At 38.1% G+C, this 26328-nt stretch overlaps 1 protein-coding gene across 1 annotated transcript; it reads right to left on the bottom strand.

Annotated features, from left to right (window-relative positions):
- Positions 1–3272: 3272 nt before the first annotated feature.
- Positions 3273–4109, bottom strand: LOC127122078 (uncharacterized). Its single transcript, XM_051052485.1, has one exon. The coding sequence runs from the start codon at positions 4107–4109 to the stop codon at positions 3273–3275; it is 837 nt and encodes a 278-aa protein (XP_050908442.1).
- Between the last annotated feature and the right edge of the window lie 22219 nt (positions 4110–26328).

Here is a 26328-nt window from a genome sequence, read left to right as displayed (position 1 = left end):
CAAAGGGTTAATGGAAAAGAATTAAAGATTGTCATCACCAAAGGGATGGTGGAAAAGAAATTATATATTGTAATATCATCGTCAAAGGGTTGACAGAAACAACTAAAGGTTGTCATCACCAAAGGGTTGGTGGAAAAGAATTTGTCATCGTCAAAAGGTTGACGGAAATATCCTTCCGCTTCTCGTAATTCCGCCAGTGCAAATATCCTTTCGCTGTATAAAGTTGAAGGATTGATAGTTCCAATTGGAGTGGGTGTCAGCGTAAATATCCTTCCGCTTCTCGTAATTCCGCCAGTGCCGGTGATATTGATCATTGGATCACTAGACTTCAACGGTTCTTCTTGAATCTTATGACCATGAATATAGACTGAGGTGTCATACATCCATGGGACTGCCTTGGTGTCAACATATGGGAATGGTGTGGGAACTATTATTATGATTGGAGTAACAAGATTTGTTGACAGAGTTAACTGAGAGAAGTCATATGGAATTTGCAGAGGAAGGACTTCCTCGTATGGTATCTCGAGGGTAGACAGATTTTCTTTTGTGGACGGGCAGTCTACCACCAAAATCCCTTGGTCCATTAATTGTTGTATGACAGACTTCAACATTCTACATTGTTGCGGGTTAATCAGACAGTGATCACAGTCATTACTACAAATGGGAAAGGCATTATCCCTCATTAAAGCATTCTTGATCTCGATGAATGGTGTTTTTAACTCGTCCACACAGAACATCAATCTCCTTCCTTTGTCAGCTTCCATCATATTCAGGGCTGCATTATTGTGAGGGGGCATCGGGTTGTTATTTACATTCGTCCCCTTGGGGGCGAACATGATTGCCTTAGAATCAATAAGATCTTGAACCTTGTACTTTAACATTTTACAATTCTCGATCGAATGCCTAGGAGCGCCAGAATGAAATTCACAGCAGGCATTTGCATCATAATCGGGAGGAAGAACCGCTGGTGGGAGTCCTAACTCCCTTAGTTGTACAAGTGATCCCCTCAATAAATATGGTAGAATGTGACTATACGGCATAGAAACCGTGTCAAATCTTCTCTCGGGCCTCCGCATCCTTTGTTGTTGTTATTGATACTATGGTTGCTAACGTTGCATTTGTTGTTGTTACCGTTGTTGTTGTGGTTGTTGATAGCGTTGATGTTGTTGATTTTGAACAGGAATTGTAAATAGTTGTTGTTGACTTGGTTGGACGGGAGCTATGGCGGCTACTTGTGGATAAGAGGCATTTCTTGTTCGAATGATAGAGGTGGCATTGGTCTCGCCTTATCGTCTTTTACCGTAGGGAACAAAAGGTTTCTTTGATGCACTAGAAGTACTGGCAGAGTTTTGGATCTTTCCAATTTTAATCATATTTTCTATTATTTCACCGGCTAAGACCAGGTCGAAAAAACCCGAAGAGGTGATCCCTACCATTCTGTCAAGGTATGGACCTTGCAGGTTTCCCATAAACATGTCTACCAGTTCTCTTCCTAGCAATGGGGATTATACCCTAGCAGTTAATTCCCTCCACCAGTGGGCATACTCTTTAAAGGACTCCTCAGACCTTTGAGTCAGATTTTGCAACTGCGTGCGATTAGGTGCCATATCAGTGTCGTACTAATAGTGCTTGAGGAATGCCTTGGCCATTTCCCTCCATGTGTGAATATGCTTGCCCTCGAGTTGCATATACCAATCCAAGGATGCCCCACTGAGGGAATCTTGGAAAAAATGCATTAAAAGTTGATCGTCGCCGGAATAAGCAGTCATCTTTCGGCAATATACCCTAATGTGAGTCCTAAGGTCGCTATTTCCCTTATGTTTTTCAAAGTCTAGAACTTTGAACTTGGCCAGAATGATGACCCCAGGAACCAGACATATTTCTTCCGCATCAAGGGCCAAAACACCAGTGTTCCCCATTGCCTTGAGCTTTTCCTCGATACCTTTACCTTCCTCTCCGCCTCGTTAGTTGCTGAACCGAAGGCGTCATCCTGAGAAGTAGCTTTTGGGCTGAAGAACGCATCATGTTGGTCGTCTATTTCAAAAACATGAGGATGAGGATTGCTGTTTGGAACACCGTCGGGTGTACTAATGTTTATTGGAGGATCAACTTGAGGAACTGGAGTCGGAGTCTCGACCGCTAGAGGTGTAGGAGGGTTGGTAGTACTGGCACGTTGATTCATTTCTTTTTGCATTTTTGCCATAACCTCTTGGCCTCTTGCGATTGCTTGAATGGTCTCCATCAACTGCCGCATTTGGGACCGCACTTGGGATACTTCCTCTTGAAGGACAACTTGGTTCTCTTGGAGTTTGTCCATGACAGCTTGTCGACGTCATTGTGTATCGTACCGGAAAGTCAGCTTTGGAGAGTGGTTCTGGTCAGAAAAAAAGGGTGGATGGATGAGTTTTTTTATGTTTTTGTGTTTCGAAAGATGCAAATGATGCATGAATGTTTCTTTTATGTTAAAGCAAAGCTCTTTTAGTTATTCGTGTTTATTCATTGCAAAAACTACTTGACGGTCCACGTTCACAATCATAAATAAAGGAAAACAATGGAGAAAATCATAACTTTCATTCATCCTTTGAAGGGAAAATAGACCGCAATACATAGAAGTTGTAAAATACAAGTAACGAAAGCAAATAAACCAACTAGATATCCACCCTAAAAGTGACCCCTTGAGACTTGCGAAGAGCCTCAATGTCAGTGATGAGTTCGACCATCATCCTCTTGCAGAACTTGACAAAGTGATAGACCTCTTCAAGGTATTATCTGGGCACATGATCTGATCCGCCTCCTTCTACTTGTCGGGAAAGTCTTGAAGGGCATAGTTAGTTAATACCGTCATGTCGGTGTACTTGTCCCTCCATTCTTCGTAAAGGGCTTGGAGATTATGGATGATTTCATCCCTTTGAGCAATGGAAGCTTAGAATCCATGGCAACGCTCCTCCCAATGTCTACAGTTACTTTGCAACTCTACATAGGCTTGGTCATAGATTCCCCTCTTCAAGTTCTTGATTTGCTCGCAAGCTCGTCCAAGGTTGCAATGCTCCCGCGTGAAGCTTCGGTGAATCTTTTCCTTCTCTAGTTGTTCCTTGGCTAGAAAGTCCTTATACTCTTTTAGAGTGGTCTAGTTCGAGAATTTGGGCCTCGTAATCTTCCCTCGCTTCCTTCTTCATGGCATTAGACCTCTCGACAGCATTTTAAAGGTCCTTGATGATTCGGGATGCTCGATCCAACTTGTCGTTGCGGAAGTCTAGCTCAAAATTATCTCCTTATAGAGCTCCACCAACCCAAACTCTTTGTCCCTCGGCTAATCGGAGCCTCTTCTTGCTGTCTTCGAATTTCTCACAAATTTGCTTACCCTTATCCTCCAAGACGTGGTTACGTTTCTTGGCACGATTGAGTTGGACTCGTAATTGAGTGTTTTCCAACTCAAGCTCTTTGATATGGCTAGTAAGTTTATCCATGTCCTCTTGTAGGATAGGCTCGGGCTCGGGCATCAACGGGAATGAAGAGGGATCAAATAGAAACGGCATCTTAACAATCATAGCCCTCTCTTTTACCCACACATAGTAGGGTTCCTTGGCTAGGATGTTTTTCTTACCCCATTCATGGTCAATACGGACTATGCTTGTCCAAGATTTTCTCACTCTTTTCACATTTGAATCAAGCGGATCAACGATATTGATGACAAATGGAATGAAATCTCTTTCCTCGGGGGGACTCGTCATGGCGTACCCTAGTTGTCTCTTGAGTATAACAGGGTTGTAGTTGATGCAATCTTGCGTTCCTATTAAGGGCACGTTAGAGAACTCTCCACATCTTGCGATGACGTCCTTTGTATCCCATTCCCTCTTATACCATAGAATTGAGTTGGCAGAGAGAGATGCGAACCTTTGCGGCCATGTCAGTTTGTTTTCCGCAAAAGGTCCACTTTGAGGCATGCGGGCCCTCATCCAAATATGTAACATAGGAGCGCAACAGAGGAAAATACCTCCCTTCTTCTCATGCCTTGTATGAAAGGTATGGTAGTTGTCGACAAGTAAAAAAGGCACCGGTTTCTTTGTTAGAAAGACTTCAACTGCTAAATGATCCACGAACTTGTCCATATTTGGGAAGAGGACAATTCCATGAATCAAAAGTGCCAAGGTTGCACTACAGTAGCCGGGTCTTCATTTTTTAATCATTTCTCAAGCATGGGCGTCTAGGAACTTTTGGGTTAAACCTTTGATGGATCCTTTAACGCCCTAATTGTCTACTAGCTTGTTGGCAGTGATACCCAAGGCGAGTGAGAGCTGGACCAAACAGAAGCCTTCTTCCAACTTCGAGAAAGGGTTGTATTCTTAAGGTCTTCCGAGATTGGAGAGATTTGGAAGTCGGGGAAAGTGAAGAATCTTAAAGGGACGTCATAGTATTGGTACATTATAGTGATAGCACCATAGTCAACCTTCTCGGTTAGAAGATCTATGATGTTCCCAAAATTGGCTATAAACTTGTTATCTTTGAGAGCTACGACCTTTGAGGAGAGGACCTTTAGTGAACTGATGTTGGGACTCTTGAAACGGAACGTAGATGTGCTTTTCCTTGTTGAAGTATCCATGATTGTGTCCGAAAATAGTCTTGTAATTCTGTGTTCGAACAAACGAAAATTTTAAGAGCTTTGCTTATTATTTTAATGATGAATGAATGTATGAATGAATGATTGGTTTATTATTTCCACTGGTTTTTAGGCATGGGTTCATGGTTTTGGACCATTGTGACGAAGCATGGAGTTAATAATGACTGCTTATTAAACCAAGGTTCTCGCTTTGTATGATCTAAGGCTTTTGGAAAATTGAGCGTAAGACACTGCCCCTAGAGTCATGGACTTCCTTGACTGTCGGCCACTTATGTCAATTTACTTGCCAGGCGACTGATCCATCAAAGTCATCTACTCTAAGTGAGATCTTCGTATCGACCCTTACGAGGAAGGCTCCTCGGTGGCCTATACTACGCAACCATCGGTCTAGGCTAGCCGTAGTTTAAAGATTCTAAAATGGGTCTTAGGGTCATTGACTCTAGTAAAAGAAAAGATGCTTACGCCGAAAGCACGACGGTCATCAATCCCCTTAAGAGAATCTACCACTAAGTGAGGTTCTCGTATGACCCTAATGAGGAAGGCACCTCGCGGACCAATACTACTCAACCTCTCCTATCTCAAGCAAAAACTCTCAGACTCGGGTGAAGAGCCTTTCACACAAGGTTTTTCTTTGCAATCATTATTGCTTCCACAATTTCTTTGTCATAGAGCCAAAGTTTTGGACCAACAGGCAAACAGAGAAAATATGTACAAGTTAGCAACAAGAGCAATATATACAGAAAAATATAGATAATAGATAAATCTCTACGTATGTAAAAGAGAAACAACCCAAACTAGGCTAGACTTGCTTAGGGAATTTTGGTTTCCCCAGTGTAGTCGCCAACTATCGCTACCTGGATTTCACGATAACGACACCGGGACTAAAGAGATACCAAAGAGAGGTAAAGTCAGAAGAGTCGTCACCGAATTTTATTTATTTCCCTCTATCGGAGAGGCGAGGGGAAATAGTCGATAAAACCCTCGGGAAAAAAAAGACGCGCACGGGAAGCACTAAAAGAGAATAAGGAATCGGTCTTGCAACCGAGATTTGGGTTCGGAAGTCGGTTACACAAGGGAAATGTATTAGCACCCCTTACGTCCATGGTACTCCATGGGAACCATTTGGGTTGTTATACATACATGGGGATTTATCTATCATTATTTTATTTTCAAAAGAATGTGTGTGAAAGAGGGGGTGTTTTATTATTATAGTGCTCGCCAAGAATTGGGGCCCTTGTGCCTACGTATCACTCATTCGGGGATGAGGAATCAGAGCTCCGTAGTTCAGAGTAGAAAATATTTATGGGTTGGTTGATTTTACCTTTGAGAAAAGGGTTTTCGGGATGATGCCCTAAGGCACAAAAATGAGTTTGATGAGTTGTATTGTTTTTACCTTGAATAAGGGTTTTATGAAAGAATGTTTGTGATTATATTGTACTAAAGTCTATGGGCGGAGTTGATTATTCTAAACAACAAGCCAGGGTCTTGCATCCAAACTAATCAGAGTAAGGGTATGAATGCTCCATTATTACTCATTCTCCATCACTTAAGGCTCGTAGCACACAATAACAATCGTAATTATTAAGTGTTTTGAATTTGATTATGAAAATGCCACTTGACATTGAATCAAGGGTTTGTTTATTTAATTATGAAATTTGGCTTATGCAACATGAATGCAAAGTAACCAACAAGAAATTAAAGGGTCTCATTGTAAGGTAGTCCAAGAGAAAGCCTTTTTGTGTGCAAAAGTGACCTAAGCTAAACAAAGGATAATGGTCTTACAAACATGTCCCCCTAAGGTGGTGCCATGATGCCATTCTTATAACATGCATGTAAGTTACAGATGAAAATCCAAGTGTTTACAAAGTATCACAAAGAGTAAAGGAAGGCCTCCAAGCAAAGGTCCTAAGATGAAATCCTCTAAGTCCAAGTTGATTAAAAGTGGAGTGAACATTTTTGGTCTTATCATTTTATCATGTTTTTGTTGTTTTTAATTTATGATGACAATAAAATAAATAACAAATAAATAAACATGCAGGATGAGTTTGTACACTGATGATGGTAATGAGTACTTGAATGTAAATTACAAGGTAATAACCTAAAAGCAAATTACAAGATAAAGAATAACAATATTACAATAATAATGGTTAGTGGATATAAATGACACAAAATATACCACAAGTTAATGGTAACAAAATCACAATAATAATGGTTAGTAGTAAACAAAATTAGTGAGATAATTAGTGATTAGTAATATGTATAAAATGAACATTTTGAAAACTATTTTTCATGTGTCAAAAAACTAAAAAATATGACACATTAAGGGATAGCTTATCATTGATGCAAAGTATTGAAGATGATTAAAAAATCAACTAACAATAGATTTGTAACAAAGAAAGTTATGCAACCCTAAGTCCATCTATTAACATTTTAGAGAAAAAAAGAAAATGATTTATTCTATTCCTTTTATTTTTACTCCTCTTTTATTTAGCAAGATAATAAGGTAATAAATCAATTAGCATAATTTAAATGATATAGTTAGATAACAATAAACATAAACATAAAATAATTGGACTAAAGTGAACAATAAAATAAATTGTAAGAAAATAAAGTGCAATAATATAAATGTTAGAAGTTAGTAGTTAGTGAACATAAACATAAAATACTTGAATAAAGTGAACAATAAAATAAATTGCAAGGAATTAAAGTGCAATAATATAAATGTTAGGAGTTAGTGGTTAGTAACAATAAGCAAATGGAATAGCAAGTTAATATAAAGATATGGTTTCATCTATGCATCAAATGACTCAAATATGGTTGAAATAGAGGCAATCTATCAATGCCTCAAAGTATCATGAATGATCTATTGATCAACCATTAATAGGTTTGAAACATTGAAGATTTAATCAACTCTAGACAACCATGGTCACGATCTAATAGAATTCATCAACCAAATAAATGTAACAACAAGTCAACAATAAATATTAAATGATAACAAGAAACAAAGTTTGATTGAAAATGGTGGATAAAAAGTAGTAATAGCAAGAAATCTCAAAAAAAGTGTGTAAACCAAAGTTAACCATTTTTTGCAAACTTGAATCTAAACTCTATCAAAATATAAACCAAGAACAAACAACCATTTTTCAACACAAAACAGAACCAAAAAGTTAACAAAGTTTAAGCTAAAATCATTAACCAAAGATGTAAAAAAACTAGGTTGAAAGGATGTTGAGCTTGAATGTGAAGCAAAGGGGTTTTGGGATGAAAATATTTAGGATGGAAGCTTAGTGAATGGGATGATTTATGAATGTTAGAGAGTGAGAAGTTTTTTGGAAAAAAAGTGAAAGAGGACAAAAAAAATTGGTGGGGTGACTTTTTGAGAGAGGAAGGTTTTTTTTTGTTTTGACCTAAGTTTTGACAAGAGAGTGAATGGTACTTAGACATAACTTTTGGAGGTTAGGAAGCATGAAAAATGAGGGTAAATAGTACCCCCTATTTATAGGGAAAGTAAGTGGGAAAGGGGGTGAAACAAAATGTACTCTGTGTAAAAAATAGAGTTACTGCTATTGTCCTCGCAGGTGTAATCGATTACCAAGGTTGGTGTAATCGATTACAGGCACTAAAAATGGCCTGGGAACCTGATTTTTGCCAGGTAATCGATTACCAAGGTTGGTGTAATCGATTACATGCACCAAAAATGGCATGGGAACCTGATTTTTGCCAGGTAATCGATTACCATGGTTGGTGTAATCGATTACATGCACCAAAAATGGCCTGGGAGCCTGATTTTTAGCCAGGTAATCGATTACCAAGGTTGGTGTAATCGATTACACTGTCCAAAAGGTGAATTTTTCCTGTTTTGGTGGTGTTTTCTCAAGTATGAATGCCATGCATTGAGCCCGTGCAACATGCCTTTGGTTTTGCATGTTAATGCAATTATGGTGATGGAGCGATGAATTTATGTAGAGGTAATAGGGACATGAATCAGATGAAAGTTGTATGAGGGTAGGGTGATGGATCGAATGAAAGTTGTATGGGGGTAGGGTGAATTTTGGGGTATGACAGTACCACGCGTTTAAGTGATTTTGGCATATCATAAGATATGGGCCACATCCACTTAAGTGAGATTTTTAGCTTACAGCCCACACAAGTGGTTATATAAATAGAACCCTTGTGTAGAAGCATTTATTATGATGAAATTTAATTTCTCTCTCTCTCTCTCTCTCTCTCTCTCTCTCTCTCTCTCTCTCTCTCTCTCTCTCTCTCTCTCTCTCTCTCTCACTCACTCACTCAAAGCCTTCATTCGTAGCAGCTAGCATTGAGACTGAAGGAATCCGTTCGTGTGGACTGAGTAGAGGCGTTGTCACCATTCAACGTTCGTGATCGCTCCTTAGACCTGCATCAAAGGTTTCAATCGCCATAAGAGGTAACGATTCTATAACTGATCATGCCCATTTGTAAGGTTCACTAAAGGAGAAATTTGTAATTTCCGCTGCATTTTGGATCACTATTCTCCTTCACCTCTGTCATCTATTTTCCTTTCTTCCATATTTTCTTCTACTTTCTCCCCTTTGATCATTTTCTATTCCATTTTTTAATGACATTTTTAAATGCTTTTAATTTCATTTTTAATGTGAAAATAAATGATAGAATGTCATTAATCTAGTTGCTTTTAATTCATGTTTTGATAAAAATAAAAATAATGCATTTATTTAGAATTAATCACTAATTGTTTACTGTTAGCTTTCTAATTAGATTTTAACTAATAACATTCTACATCCATCTTGATTCTATGTCAGTTTAGAAATGGAAGCTTGTTGTTACTTTGATCTCCCTTAGAATTTAGGTTTAGAATTCATATACCTGATTTGCAATTGAATCTCACCCTTGATTGATTAAGTTGATCGAAGTCTCCTTTGATTAACTAAATCCTTTGACATGTGCTTATTCCCTTTATCTAGTAAAGTGATCAGAAGTCTCTTGATCACTTGATAAGACTAGTTCCTTGTACTGGAGTTGCATTGGATCTTTCGAGACTAACAACTCAAGAATTCATATTCAAGTCAATACAAGTCAGACAATACTACAAATATACTAGAGACTGGACTACTGCTCAAGCACAACTAAGGTTCTTCTTCAACACTTGTCAAGTTACGATTAGAATTGCACACCATGAGTCTTAAGCAACAGAGAATGATGAGAGGGATTATTCATATTCTTCTTTAGAGTACCTTTGAGTACGGAGCCTAGGCCCTGTAGCGGGGTATTCGTTACCGTTAGACATATTGACTAAATCCAAGGTAAACCATACAAGTCGAGTCGCCACCGCACTTCTATTTATCCAAATGAATGGTTAGAAAGCGAACAAAAACCTAAGAGTTTTATCGAATCAAAAACTAGTAAAAATGTCAGAGATCGGGGTAAGGGGGTTGGTTATTCAATGGGAAGGTTTTAAGCACCCAAAACATCCTAGGTACTCCTAGGGAGCCCTTTTCACACTTGTTGTAAGGTTGGTATTTTGTGAAAAATTTGTTTGTGCAAACATGATTGGGGAGATGAGAGAAGAATATACAAGTTATTTACAATTATGTGTTTGAATGGATAAACCCATTGCCTACATACCATCTTAAAAAAGATTAGGATCAAAACCTCGTAGTTCGGGGTAAAAATCTCAAAACAAGTTGGTGAATTGATTGGTCCAAAAGCCTTAAGGTCTTTTGTTATCCAAGGGAGAAAACTCAACCTAAAAACCACAAATCCACCATGTGAGGATAGCTTCAACATGCTAGTGAGGGGTTAACCCTATAATAAGCATGGAAGACTCATTGTCCATCACTAAGGATATAGGTGAGTATTACATCTACCTCAAGGATAACTCAAACCTAATAGCTATTGGTTATGAAAAGTTTTTGATAAGAAAGTGGCCATTGAAACCACAAAAGTATTTGAATGGGTTATATTTACCAATGAAAAGTATTTACAAAATATGGTCAAAGTTGACTTAAAGATTCAATTCAAAATAAGTGTTATGAAAAGAAAGTTTAAAAATCAAAAGCATAATGCTTAGGTTTCTAATATTTGAAAACAAGTGTTAAATGTTTGCACAAAAGTTTTGGCTTGGGTTAGAGTGGAGGGAAGAAGAAGAATGGCTAAAGTCCTAATCATACAAGAGATGAAGGATAAGAAACAAGACCACAAATGGAGTTCCTCTCTTGAGATCATATTGATGATCCAAGTAGCTCCCATCCTTTGGAATAAGCAAGCAAATAAGTGTAAACTCAAGCAATCAAATCAAACAAGCAAACTCTTAGAAGATCCCCAATGGATCTTGTATCTTTCTCTTTTGAAGCACATGACAATGGTTCTTCAATTTGGCTCAAACAGGATTCCCTAGCACAAAAGCACACACATCAAAAAGTTCCATGAAGTAGATCAAGAATGGACAAGGGTGAGTTTAGAGATTTGGTCCTTCTAATCCATCTTCAACATTAAGGCCTTTTTTACTCCATTTGAATAGGGTATGTCCTAGAATCTAAGTCCTTTTTGTCCATTTTTTGCATTTGGTCCACAACAATCAAGGCAAAACACAAGCACAATAATATATACACAATTATGTGCTCAAGTGAGCAAAAGGCAAATTGCATTAACATAAACATGTGCTCAAATGAGCAAAGAGCAAAAGCAAATGAATAATATGTACAAGAATAGTAAATTGCATAAATGTAAAGTGCAAGAATTAAATGTTAATGGTTAATGGTTAGTGTTAGAGTTAGTGTGCCATAAGGCAATTTAGCGCTATGTTAAGCAATCGTAATTGGACTTATGTAGAAGTCACAACTATCTGAGACCGGTCAATAATAATATAGGCAACAATACAAGTTAGAGATTTTGATTAGTGAATCAAACTCCTACAACTTGTCATGCCAAAAAGAAGATGAGAAATGATCTTGTATTGGTTTAAGTTCTTTGCTTGATTAGGAAGCAACCTATCCTTAATGCAAAGCCATTCACTTGATTCATGATCAAGTTGAATTAGATTTGAATCAAGGAAGGTTAATCCTCCCATGTATCAAGGCTAACCACCAATCTTTAACTCATTGATCAAAAAAGAAAAAGAAAAAGAAGAAGAAGAAGAAGAAGAAGATGAATATTAAAGTACATTAATGGAAATGAAATGAAATAATCAACAAGCATTGACCAAAGATAGAGAAGATCAAGGTCAAACAATAGTAAACAGAAGTAAAATGAAGATTAGAAGTCAAGAAACAACTAAAATGTTTTTGGTATTTTTCCAAACTAAAATAATACTTGAATTAAAATAATAAAGAAAGGTCAAACTTCAAACTCACTTCAAATCAACTTTGAAAAGTCCAAGTGAATTATCCTAAGTTCAACAAGGTCAAACAAAGTTTGACAAAAAATTTCAGCATTTTTGAAAGTCAGAAACTATTTTTTAATCAATTAAAAATGCATAAAAATAACCTAATTGAACTAAAATCTCAAATAAATCTCAAATCAATTAATAAATTGATGAGAATATTTTTCATAAATCTATCATCATTCAAAGAGGTTGGAAAAATATTTTTGTATTTTTTGAATATCAAAAACTATTTTAAATGAATTAAAAATAACCAGAAAAGAGAAAATTCCTAAAAAATATCAAATGATAAAATAAAAAATATTAAAAATCATTTTTAAAAACTAGAAATTAAAAGAAGAAAAATACAATTGGTCTCACATTTTTTGGACCAGTAATGAAGGAGATATGAATTTTTTAAAATGAAATGGAATTAAAAGAAATAAAAGAAAATTAAAATCAGAATTTAAAAATGTGAAAAAGCGTGGAGCGTCTGATCTGATTTCATTAATTGACGTGGATCATCACATGGCCAGGAAGCGCACGCTCACCATACACTCTAGTCAACTGAATCACACATAGCCAATAAATAAGTCATAATATGGGACGGCTGTGATTAAATCTGGAAATAGAAACGCATGGCTCAGATTGAATCTGAAGATTGGACGGTGACCTGCGCCACCGTCTTCTCCGGCCAGCTTCCGGCGAAGGTCAAAGTTGCAGAGAAATAAATGTGCACCAAATGCCACGATCTAGGTACCAAACAAAAGCTGGGGTGATGTACATCACCCCTGTGCCAACCAAATCCACTCTAGATTCCTATATTGAGAGAAATCAGAGATGGAATTTCTGTGGTGTTCAACTGAACTTGTTGGAATTTGAAAATTCAAAGCTCAAATCAACTGCCTCTATGAAGAGGACTTTAGATCACACAGAAACAACAAGAAACAAGCAATGTATGAGCAGATTCGAAGAAAATAAAATCAGAAGTAAACCTCTGATTTGCAGAGCTTAGAGACACAATTTCTTGATGTTAATGCTTGCAGTATGCTCTATGAATCAAGGTAGTGAGGCTTAGGAACTTTAGATCTAAAATTAATCAATGCAATTGAAGTTTAGATCTAAAAAAAATGAGAGAAAAATCGTGAGTTCCTTTGAGTGTGGGTGAGGAATCAATTGTGCAGCATTTAGAGCGCCTTCAGGTTAGTGAAATGAGGAGCATTGGCCTTGTATTTATAGCAGATTGCAGCTGAAATGCATGATCAACTCATGTGCATGGATGGAAAGGGCCTCCATGCATGGGCCTGTTCAGGCGCATGGAGGGCCCAATTCCACTTGGATTTGCAAGCTGATGCTAATTGGAATCAAATTGGTCGTGCAGATTGTGCATAATTATCTCATGCAATGCAAATTTAAATGGTTTCCAAAATTGTACCAATATGTTCATGCCTTTGAAAATGCCATCTCCATAATTGAAACACAACCTTATGAGTAATGGTTGGAAAGCTTTTCGCATGAGGATCATTTGTTATGTTGATCAAAACTTCATTTGAAACTTGGAAATTGGTGAAAAGTGATTATGAAGTGTAGGGTGCAAAACATGTACATGTGAGATTTTCAAAAATAGCCAAACTTTAAGCACCTTTGTTTCAATGATGCAAGCTCCAAATTGTCGCAACGTGCAAAAAAACAACCGACGAAGAAAGAACAGAAGAGTCGCCACCGTTTGTTATTTATCCCAAAGGAGGGAAAGGAAACGATCAAAGAAAACCTGAAGAGGAGGAAAAGACAAGGTCTCGCAACCAAATCTTGGTTTCGGGAGTTGATTATGCGAAGGGAAGGTATTAGCACCCCTACGCATCCGTAGTACTCTACGGGATCCACTCCTGTTGTTCTAGTCTAAAGGGTGTAGGTATATCTAAGGTACTATCTGCTAAAAGAAGGTCAAAAGAAAACGACTCGCAAGGATGTCGCATCCACTGCCTACGTATCTCACCTGAGTATGAGAATCAGAGTCTTCGTAGCTCGGCTACCTATGGGCGAAAGAGAAGTGTGCTCGGTAAGACATCGCGTCTTATGCCTACGTATCTCATATGTAATGAGAATCAAAGCAAAATGTAGTTCGGCTAACTACGAGAACAAGGGTCTCGATTGCAACTAGGGCAAGAGAAAAGGGAAGGTCTCGGTCGCAACGAGGGCGAGAGAAAAGAATCGCAACAAGGGCAAAAGCAAGCAAGGATTAGTTGTTAGTCGTCAGTCAAAAAACTCTGCAAGACATCGCATCTCGTGCCTACGTATCTCATCTGAACATGAGAATCAAAGTTGTCATAGTTCAGCTAACTACGGGAACAAAGGGTCTCGATTGCAACTAGGGAAAGAGAAAGGGAAGGTCTCGATTGCAACGAGGGCGAGAGAAAAGAATCGCAACAAGGGCGAAAGCAAACAAGGATTAGTTGTTAGTCGTCAGTCAAACTCGGCAAGACATCGCATCTCGTGCCTACGTATCTCATCTGAACATGAGAATCAGAGTTATCGTAGTTCGACTAACTAGGAGTTAAGGATTTCCATCTGAACATGGACTTACAAAAGAGGACACCGATTGTGTCAAAGGAAAGTGGGCAATATGTTCAACATCCTAGCAGTAGGTGTCGCAGCTCGCTGAATCGAGTCTTAGGCAGTTACCTCTTTGCAATAGAAAGGATTGACATGCCACAAGATCAGAGACGCACAGAAGGTCTAAAAGTAGGGAAGCGTTGCCCTAGAGTTGTCATACAATGTGGACCTATGTGTTAGGATTTACAGAAGGGAACATCTACCTAATGTTAGCATGCAAAGAGTAAGGGGAATTCTACCTATGTTATCATACAAAGGGTTCTACCTAATGGGTGCTACCTAAACGGAACAAGAGTCGACGGATGGAGCAAGGAGAGGAGCCACAAATAAGGGTAGATGGCGATGCCAGAAGCAATCGACTTACAGGTAGATGGCGATGCATGAAGCAATCGACTTACAAGAGGATGGATGAATACGTGCTGGTTCTGTTAAGTTTTGAAAATGATTACTCGACGTTGGATCGAGCTTTTGATCTTGTTTTGAAATGATTATCGGATGTTCGTTTTAATTCTTGTATTAACAGATGAATAAAGAATGAAAGAATAAACATTATACACTTCATGGGAGAGGGGTACATTTGTTATGAATGGGGATTGTTCATGGCAATCAAACAATAAGAATATATGCCTCATACATCATACAAGTAGGCAACAGTTATAAAACAATAAGAATATAGGCCTCAATCATCATACAAGTAGGCAACAGTTATCAATCAAATCGGATAAGCAAACAAGTGTGCAATCAAACCAAAGAATCAAATAATGGAGCATTAGACAATGCATGGGAGTATGAACATGTTAAACAATCAAGCAATAGAAAGCATGAATGAGAGAAACAAGTATAAAAGATAACAGATGAACCAAACAGATGAAAAGAAATGCACAAAAGGGTCCACTGAATAATTAAATCAGGAAATGAGGTAAGGACCAAATAAAATCAATATGAAAGGCCTCTAATACATGGCATATGAGATGAACAAGGGAGAATCAAAAGATCTCTTCAATTGCCATAAGCAATCCCTAAGTCAAACACCGATCATAAAGAAGTCAACTGAAAAATCGAGTCAACTTAAAAAATATGAAATAAATAGAAAATTAATCAAGAAAATTATGAAAAATTAAACTAAATAAGGTGAGGTCAGGAAATCATCATCCCCCAAAAAGATTTTAAAAATAATGAAAATTGGTTCATAAATTAACTGAAATAAAACAAAGGTCAAACCAAAAGTCAACCAACAAGACTAGGTTAAAAATAAATCAAGAATAAATAGTAAATTAATCAAGAAAATTATGAAAAATTAAACTAAATAAAGTGGGGTCAAGAAATCATCATCCCCCAAAAATATTTTAAAAATAATGAAAATTGGTTCATGAATTAATTGAAAGAAAACAAAGGTCAAACCAAAAGTCAACCAACAAGACTAGGTTAAAAATAAATCAAGAATAAATAGTAAATTAATCAAGAAAATTATGAAAAATTAAAATAAATAAGTTTGGGTCAGGTCATCATCATCCCCCAAAAATATTTCAAAAATAATGAAAATTAGTGTATGAATTAATTGAAAAAAAATAGAGGTCAAACCAAAAGGCAATCAACAAGACTAGGTTAAAAATATATCAAGAATAAATTGGAAATGTGAAATAAAAATCCAAGAAAATGGTCAGGTTGACCATGGGACAGTGGTCAACCTTCATCCCAAAAATCAAAAGCTAAAAATAATTTTAAGACATAAAAAAAAATCAAGAATTAAAGGTATGCTAAAAAGAACCAATTGGAATGAATAATTAGAATAAAATATTAACATTAAATAAATACGAAAATAAAAATTAAATAAAATTAAATAAGGCAACAAGAAATATGGAAATTATTTTTGGATAATTTTATGGACAAAGATAATATTTTAAAATAATTAAAATCAAAACAGAAATAAAAATGGGAATAAAAAATGAATATGAAAAGAGGGGGGTGCATTGGCAATTTAATTGAACTGGGAAAAGGTTATGCGCCAATGGGCCAAAAAAAAGGGGGGGCGTGGAAAGTAAGTAGCGCAGGCCCATGGATCCAAACAATTATTAAATTGGGGCGTGACAGAATAGAATAACATTTTAATAAAATAATTCATGTGGACTTGCATCAACCGGTCACGTTTCATTTAAGTGACTAAAAGACAAAATAAGGATGGGCGGCCAAGATTAGAACAAAAGCGCTTGATCCAGCGGTCCTCAAGACGACACGTGGTCATCTTCCTCATGGGACCAAAACCCTAATGCCATGCAATGCATAAACGCGAAAATACAGTGGATTTACTCAAACTTCAACTCAAAAATGTGCATGCCATAGTGCACCAAAAGACATGAAATAAAGCCCAGATATCAAGTATGAAGTGTGAAGATTAATGTGGTATCTTGTTTTAGGTTCAATTATGGCTTAATCATGGAGAAATATTGACAACAAAGTGACAACATGGACACGGGCAAGGGCAAAAATTCAACAGCATAAATCAATATCAAGAACATTACCTCGTACTGAGGACTTCAGAAGTAAACACAAGCATATGATTGGCATGGTAATGATGATGAGCATGGTAATGGCATGAAACAAGCATGGTAATGGTATAGATGTATCAATACATGGCCATGGAAGAGGAGTGATAGAGTTACCTAGTGGAAGTTAGGTCCACTGCCTCTTGATTGTGGAGAAAATGGAAGAAGAATGGTGCTGCCTTGATGGTGCTTCAAATCTTCAACTTGAGAAATGGAAGAGGAATGAAATCTGACTTGAATGAACTCCCTCCTTGCTTGCTCGAAAAATCACAATGCTTGCCTTCAGATTTAGGGTTTTAGGCTTAAATATGTGGGTCAATAAATCCTTAATGGGCTCAGAAATGAATGTTCTGTCCATGAGCCAATGATGCATTTGGTGAGGTGTAGAAAGAGGGCATGTGAAATTGTTTCTTATTTTGGCAAAGTTTAAGTGAGTGGAAATGTTGTTGCATGGCCAAATGAGGTAACCAAAATGTGGGCTGGTTTGTGCAGCATGCATGGTTTGGCTTGTGCAACATGAAATCAGTCCCAGATGGTGACTTTGTGGCCATATATCTTGATGAGCAAGCCACCAAATGATGAGATGATGCAAACAATGGAAAGATCTCATGGAGAATAGCATGTTTCATGTTGAGCATGAGTGGAAATGATGAGTGGAAAAAGGTGAAAAATGGGCCTCAAGTTCAGGTCACACCATGCAAAACTGGTTGGGTAAGTTTGGCCTAAAATCTGCCTAGAGAATCAAGTCATGGTGCCAACTTTAGGTGAATGTATCTCTCAAACCATGGATCCAAATGAGATGATTCCAAAAGGAGGTGAAAGAGGACATGGCAAGGTATAATTGTTGTGAAGAAAACATTTTCAAATGATGCCTTGAAGTGCAAGAAAACTGGCCAAGAAGCCTTGACAAACTTTGAAGATCTTTGGACTTAGAAATTTTTCTAAGTGTCCTAAAAATATTCCCCACTTTGACTAAGCATAACTTTCTCAATTTTGATCCAAATGGAGAAAACTTTATATTTCTAGAAAGCTTGGAAAAAGAGGAACAACTTTCATGTTGGAGAAATTTTCAAATGGAGCTTTTATCTTGATGGAAAATGGGCTTAAAGTGAGTGCAACAATCATGAAAACTTGTCCTAAATGGAAAGTCAACCAATTCCAAATTAAGTAACTTTTCCAATTCCTGATTAAATGATGAATCCATGATCCAACCTTGATCAAATTTCACATGTAGGCTCCCCTAGGCATGGAGTTTGAGATTCCACTCTCAAAAAGTCAGGAGTTGACTTTTTTGGCCCCGTAGTTGACTTTTCCCAAACTATCTGATTCCCGATTCCAGTGGTCAATTGAAGCACTTCTGGCTCAAATAAAAAGCTGATTTTTTGTATGTAGACCCTTGTGGACATATGGAGGGCCATGGAAAAGAGTTTCACCCCAAGAATCAGAAATAAACTGATTTTATACGAAACCCTAATTTTAGGGCAAAATGGATCGGGAACTGATTGCACTGCTTGCCAATGGATCTTTCTGAGATAATTGTGAGTCTTCCTAGGCCAAGATGCCTCTCCAATAATGACATGGATAAGCTCCTCTACTTCCAACCAAACATTGCCTGTTGCAGGTAGCCATGAAACCCTAATTTCCTGATTAAACCCAGATGAGCACTCTGATAGCTCTGAATCCTTCACTGATGAATTGAGGACCATAATAAGATACCTGGAGCCCCCTGAGACCCTTGAGACTTGTATACTTAGAGAATGAAGTCCAATTCTCAATCTTGCTTTGTGTGGGCTCCTTCTGTTAAGGAGTGGTCAATCAAAACCTGATTCCCAAGTCCCTAATGCATTATGCAATGAGTATGACCTAGTATGATGCTAATGAAGTGTGAAACATAATCCCATGCTTCCAGGAAAAAATGAAGGGTAAATTTTGGGGTATTACAGCTGCCCCTATTCAATCAACTGGAAACCCGAAAGGAAGATAGCAACGGCTTTCGCACTTTCGAGGTATCAAGGGATTGAATATGATAAAAGCCCGAAAATTTACACTGAAGTAGGAAAGTGAAAAATGAAGTAATAATGCCTGTCAGAATCGGCAAAGAGGTGGGAAATTGATTTGAGCATCAACAAAGAATCCGTCTGGTACGGTGAGAGTCGGTCTGAACACCGAAAAAAGAATGTTAGCCCGAATACCAAATAAATGGTAACACAGAAATAACCATGGCCTGAATGCCGCTCATCAATCTAAATACTGGAAATGACTTCGATCTGAGCATCGGAAGATACGAGATTATCAACATCGGTCTGAACACCGGGAAACTGGCCTGAGCGCCACTTCGGTCTGAACACCGGAAACTGGCCTAAATGCCACAAGTTGCGTCTACCTGAACATCGGAAACTTCTTCGATCTGAACATCGGAAAACTGGCTTGAATGCCACTTCGGTCTGAATACCGGAAAACTGGCCTGAATGCCACAAGTTGCGTCGACCTGAACGTCGGAAACTTCTTTGATCTGAACATCGGAAAACTGGCTTGAATGCCACTTCGGTCTGAATACCGGAAACTGGCCTGAATGCCACAAGTTGCGTCGACCTGAATGTCGGAAACTTCTTCGATCTGAACATCGGAAAACTGGCCTGAATGCCACTTCGGTCTGAATACCGGAAACTGGCCTGAATGCCACAAGTTGCATCGACCTGAATGTCGGAAACTTCTTCGATCTGGACATCGGAAAACTGGCCTGAATGCCACTTCGGTCTGAATACCGGAAACTGGCCTGAATGCCACAAGTTGTGTCGACCTGAACGTCGGAAACTTCTTTGATCTGAACATCGGAAAAACTGGCCTGAGCGCCACTTCGGTCTGAATACCGGAAATTGGCCTGAATGCCACAAGTTGCGTCGACCTGAACGTCGGAAACTTCTTCGATCTGAACATCGGAAAGCTGGCCTGAATGCCACTTCGGTCTGAATACCGGAAACTTGCATGCCTGTCAGCATCAACAGAAATAAGGAAAATGATAATTGAGGCGGCGCGTGGGCCAACGACGCCTGCTGGGAATAATAAAGGATAAGTCATGAATGACCTTCAGTCTGAGTACTGGAAACAAACTTCTGGTTTATCACTTGGGATACCGAGAATGTCTTATGCTTTACATGCGTATGTTTGAATTTTTCAATGGCATAATGCTCCATGAAAATGGAAATGCTACGCGATTTGGGAGGATGCAATGCGATATGATTCTACATGCAGGGATGCGAAATGCTAGGTTAGAGAGAACGCCAAGCCGAGGCAAGGAATTCTGATGGGGAAATGATCACAATCTCCTGGACCCTGACAATGTTGTTGGAGATACACAGCACAATGAACTCTGTGGGGAAATGAACAGCCACGCGGTGTTCTGGCAATAACAAAATACCAAGATTCTGACTAGGGAGAGAATGGCACTGAAAGCTTGCTGCTGAGGAAAGCGACAGCGGTTCTGGCAACCATAATCTACGAGAGAGACAACTCAGCAGGGGAAGCAAACATCGATATCGTACTGAAATTCTGCTTCAAGGAAAGAGACCATGGGTCTAGCGTCGAGATCATTGATCTGGCATCGAACTCTGAGGAGCATCCGCTTCTGCTGGGAAGATACAGTCTGACACTGTCGACTCTACTGGGGAATGTATAATCTGAAACAAATGCTTGGGGAAGTACAGTAGTGAGAAACTGCTAGGGATTGAAGAATCCAATGCTCAGACCAACTTTGCAGGGATAAGGTACCAAATACCAACTGTTGAAGAAAACACATCCGCGATCATCTGCTGGGGAACCTTAAGGAAATGCCCCGAGTGTACCTGTTCTGAATAGACGATCCAAAGCACTTAAAATTTACGGCAATTTTAAATGTTTATTAAGCATGTACCTGTTGTTGAAAAGTATATCTTCGGAAAATATTTTTATATCGTATCCACAGAGATTGGTTGTTATTACCGCCGTTCTATAATCCAAATTGTTATAAGTTTAGAAAGTAACCAAGTTGTTTTGTTTGGAAAGTTTTCTTTTGAGTAAAATGTCACTAAAAACACTAAAATGGTTTTAATCAAATGTAAAAGCTTGGCAAGATTGGAGTTCACTATTCAAATTGTTTATGCTTCCTTATGACAACTATATAGATTCAAGATTAATGATGATGTTCAAGTATCCTCTCAACATCATTTATGTCTAAATGATATTGTGATAATCACTATATTGATCCTTAGACGATCTCTCCAACTAACTATCAATATAGCAATCGTTAATGGTTGATACAAAAGAAGAGTAATGAATAAATCTATCTCTACAACTTATTCACTACTTGAAAACATATTTTCTGTCAAGACTTAAATAATCTCTTTCAGCAACTACTCAAATCTAATATTCAAATTAGGGCAAAAATATCTTTTAATACATCAACAATGTTTCATCATAGATAAAAGTCAAATGAAATACATAACTAAATAAGAATAGTTACTACCTCAAATCTTGACAAAATGGGGTTTAGCTCCTCATCATCATTTTGGAAAGCAAAATGCAATGGAAGAAAACTCTGTTTTTCTCTCTTACAAAATATCCAAACTATCAATGAATGTGTGAATAATGAATGAACAATTTCCATTCTGATTTTCTAAAAGGGTTGACATTTCCTAGAATGATCATTTTTATCTAAAGCTGAAAAGCCCCCCTAAGACAGACACCAAAATGGCAAAACACAGCTGGCCTTGAAAACAGCACACTTGGCCAAAACAGCTTGCTGGATTCGCAAGCTTCGCGGCGCGAACTGAAGCTACTTCAGCTTCCTTGCCTTGCAAGCTTCATCCAAAGAGTCTTCCAAGTGGTATTCTTCCAAGTTAGGCCTCCAAATTGCATTCAACACTTCTTTAAAATTATGATTGTGCAATCCAAAGCTCTCTTGCCCAAAAATTCTACAAAACTAACAAATATGTGAAATAACTATTCAAAACAACATAAATTAAACTTAATTGCATTTATACAAAATAGTGAGAATAAAAGTGTGTAATTACATCAAAACTTGGTAAAAGGGACCAATAAAATGATATAAAAAGTAGTACTAATTGGTCCCTAACAGCTCTCCCCAACTTAGCATTTTGTTTGTCCCTAAACAAAAGTTTCCACCATCACAACCAAAGCAATGACACAAAAGATTGAAATAAGGATTTACCAAGGACATTCGAATGGTTCAAAAGTGTTTGGCACTTTCTCAATCCACCTATCTCAATTCTAGACAAAACATGAATAAGAGAAATGGTTGAGTGCAAAAATCATTCCAAGGAATTCAAAGCCATGTATGTCAAAATTTAATCAAACTTACACACACATCATAATAATGATGAATAACATGAAGGGTTACTTTCACTCATCCAAGCAATTAAATCAATAATAACTCAAATCATGCGGTCATCAAAGCAAATACTAAATCATGTGAAAAATGAGAATCAAGAGGTCTTTCAAGGGTTGTAATGTGGCTTAGGTTACAAGAAAGGATATGATTTAAGAGAATTCAACAAAGTTTCCTATCCTAAAGGAGCATTCCCAAACATTCAACTCTACACAATTTCCATTTCTTTGATCCCTATCTTTTTCTTTTTCCTTTTCTTTTATATCCACACAACCATGAGCATTTTCTTTGCTTTTTTCTTTCTTTTCTTTTTCTTTGCTCTATGGTTTCAAGGATGATTTCTTTTTCTTGTTTCTTTTCATAATTTCACCCTTTCATAAAAACTCACTTTTCCAAGTTTCTAATCACATCTTTTTACTTTACTCTCCCCAAATTTAGATTCCAAAACCAAATTTATTCAATAATGCTCCCTACTTAGACATAAGCAAAAGGCAAAATTTGCAAACAACTCGGTTTAAGGGTTCAATTGATACGAAAGAAATTAGGATTCATTTATTCCAAAATTTTCAATTGATTTTACAATTATCAATCACATGAATCCTAAAATAAGCTCAAAGGGGTTTAACTAAGGATTACTCCCCACAAGGTTAGTTGATTCAAACTTTTTTTTTGGTTAAGTGGTTTTTCTCAACAAACAATGCCTCTATCATTTTCAAAATTTTCACACAAAAATAAATAGATGCATGATTTAGCATGATAAGAATGAGTTGAAATAATGCTCGGTTTCCCACATTTTAGTGTACAATGGAAATCTTCCTCACAATTGGTTAAGTCCTATTTTGATTCAAAAATGACATATATTTTAATGAATTTATGATATGGACTTTGCACATACCATTAAACTACTCATGTTAAGTCTAGAAAGCGATAAAGTGTACCTTGAAATGCCGACACTAATTCTTATCATCACCACTCGAGGTGTCCTATGCTTCTTTCTTTGCGAACATTTCTTGGTTGCTTTAAGCTTGACTTAAGAGTAAGAACAATTAAACAAAAAAGAATGTTGGTAAACCAATTTGATTGTAACACACTTAAATCTCAAAGAGTATTCATGCAATTATCAAAACAACTACCAAACCAAAGTTTTGGTGAACTAGAGTCACCCAAAAGTACATCAAAAATTTTCAAAAGCAAACTTAATACAAAGAAAACTCAAAATAAAACAAACTCCTCAAATTCACAAACTCCTCAATCTTCCTCCTCTTGGCCACCACCAAGAGATCCAAGGAAGTCCTCCATCTCCTCATTATGGTTTGCACCACCTCCTGCACCCCCCATAAAAGATGGCATGCCCTCAGGCCAATTAGCATAAGCAACATATTCCGCCTGAGAAGGAAATGTGCGGGCTTCGGGTGCAAGGAACGTGTTCTGAAATTGTTGCTGCATAGCATCAAAGATAAATGACTGAGACCTCCTAGAGGCCTCAAAGCTCTCACAGCAATAATTGGCAAACGCCATCTGGTCGAAGACTGGATTAGTGCGGGCTCGGGGTCTGGATGACGAAGTCCCAGCTCCTTCGGCTTTGTCCATCTGGCTTTGGCAGAACCTATTCAGATAAGCATCGTTAATCACACTAGTGATAGAGAAATGTACTTCATCCGGAATGGCAACATTCGCCTGTCGGCAAAGTCCCATGATCAGCCCCGGGTATGCAAGCACACCTGCTTTACCACCAAATTTTGTTCCGCTTATAGCCATCTTCCGCATTTCTCCCGCTATGATTGATGCTACATCCACAGATTTGCCGATCATGATGTAGTACAGCAAACACCCTACATCCAAAGGGATCGTGGTGTTGTGGCTCCTTGGTCGGATATTGTTCAACAGCAGCACCAGAAATGCCCTTGCTTCCAGATTTAGATTTTCTCTTTTGCAAGATTTTGGAAGTCCTTGATCATTTAGGTCAAATGTCTCTCCTTTAAGGCACAGGGTAGCACTCACCGCTGGAAGATCCCAAATGTTGGCCAATTCCTGGGTACGATACTCGAACCGCTCGTTCTCTCCCAAGGTTAGAGGATTACCAAGATATGAGTTAATTGCATCTCTGCCAAAAGAAATAATCCTGCCTCTTACCCTTGTTTGGTAGTTGAAAGCTACTCCCTCTTCAAGATGCATAGCGTTTACATAGAACTCTCGTACAATATCATAATTGATTGCCGCCTCTGGTTCACAAAGTTTGGTCCACCTTCTTCTCTCAAAATTTGAAACCAAATTCCGATAAGTCCCACCCGGTGATAAACGGATGAACCTTTCCGGTTGGATGGTTCTCTTGATTAAGTTTTCAAATCGTTCTTCGTGTTCGTCACTTTTGAACCGTCTCAATGAACGAGGATGAACGGAAGTCGTGGTTTTTGTTCTCTTAGACATCTGCAATAAACATCAGAACAACCACACAACAAAACATGAAGGGAGTTAGCAATCAATCAGCATAAAACATAACACTGGAATTTCCCAGTTCGCGGCGCGAAGGCCCGTTCGCAGCGCGAACCCTGCGAACCAGGAAATCTCCAGGAGCCTTCTAGGGTTCCAAAGATTTTAAGATTTTTACTTCCAACAGTCATAATCACAATCTCTATCCTAATCCTAATTTGAACCCATATTAGACATGCAAGGTTATTTCAAGTGTCAAGTTTCAATTTTTACAAAACCCTAACCATACCTAAATGAGAACCCGAAAGGAATGGAGAAGAGAACATGAAAAGAACAACATACCTTATTGAATTACACTTGACTCTTTGTTAACAAATGAGGATTTGGGAGATGGAGAAGGAAATTCTTGAGTTTTTAGAAGTTTTGGAAGTTTTGGTAGTGGGAGTGGAAAAAGGGTTTCTGCCTTGAAAATAAAAGAGTGACTTTGAAAATAACCTAACAAAATTAAGTGGTCCTGCCACGCACCGTTCGCGGGGCGAACTTTGTTCGCGGCGCGAACTGAATCTTTGCATTTAGTTCGCTGGGCGAAAGATGGTCGCGGGGCGAACTGCAGTGGACAGAACTCAAGTTTCACAAAATTTAACACAGCAGAATATCAACACAGCAGAATTGAGAAAATTTAAAATGCAGACTTAGAATGTTGGGTTGCCTCCCAACAAGCGCTTTGTTTAACGTCGTTTAGAGCTCGACGGTTCAATGATTAGCCCGATCCGGATAGAGAAATGACACACACATCCCGATTTACGTCGCCACTATGGTAGACTTTGAGTCTTTGGCCATTTATAGTCCAGCTCTCTTGTAACTTTGGATCCTCGATCACAATGGCCCCATAGTTGCGCACCTCTTTGACAACAAACGGTCCTGACCACTTTGACTTCAGCTTACCAGGGAATAACTTCAACCTTGAGTTGAAAAGCAATACCATTTGTCCAACATGAAACTCCTTATGACGGACCTTTCCATCATGGTATACCTTTACCTTTTCCTTGTAAAGTTTATTCGAATGGTAAGTGTTGTTCCTTGATTCCTCCAATTCATGGAGTTGTCCTTTTCTTCTTTCTCCAGCTAAAGTGGAGTCGAAGTTCAAGAATTTGAGAGCCCATAATGCCCTATGCTCCATTTCTATTGGAAGATGACAAGTCTTCCCATACACCATTTGAAACGGAGTTAGCCCAATAGGTGCTTTGTAGGCGGTACGATACACCCACAAAGCTTCATCCAGTTTTAAAGACCAATCTTTTCTTGAATTCGAGACTGTTTTCTCAAGGATCCGCTTGACTTCCCGGTTAGAAACCTCTGTTTGACCATTCGCTTGTGGGTGGTA

The sequence above is a fragment of the Lathyrus oleraceus genome, chromosome 2 (assembly GCF_024323335.1).
Source record: "Lathyrus oleraceus cultivar Zhongwan6 chromosome 2, CAAS_Psat_ZW6_1.0, whole genome shotgun sequence".
NCBI classification, from domain to species: domain Eukaryota; kingdom Viridiplantae; phylum Streptophyta; class Magnoliopsida; order Fabales; family Fabaceae; genus Lathyrus; species Lathyrus oleraceus.
Note: the sequence above shows the minus strand (reverse complement) of the source record. Positions and strands in the feature narration are given on the sequence as shown.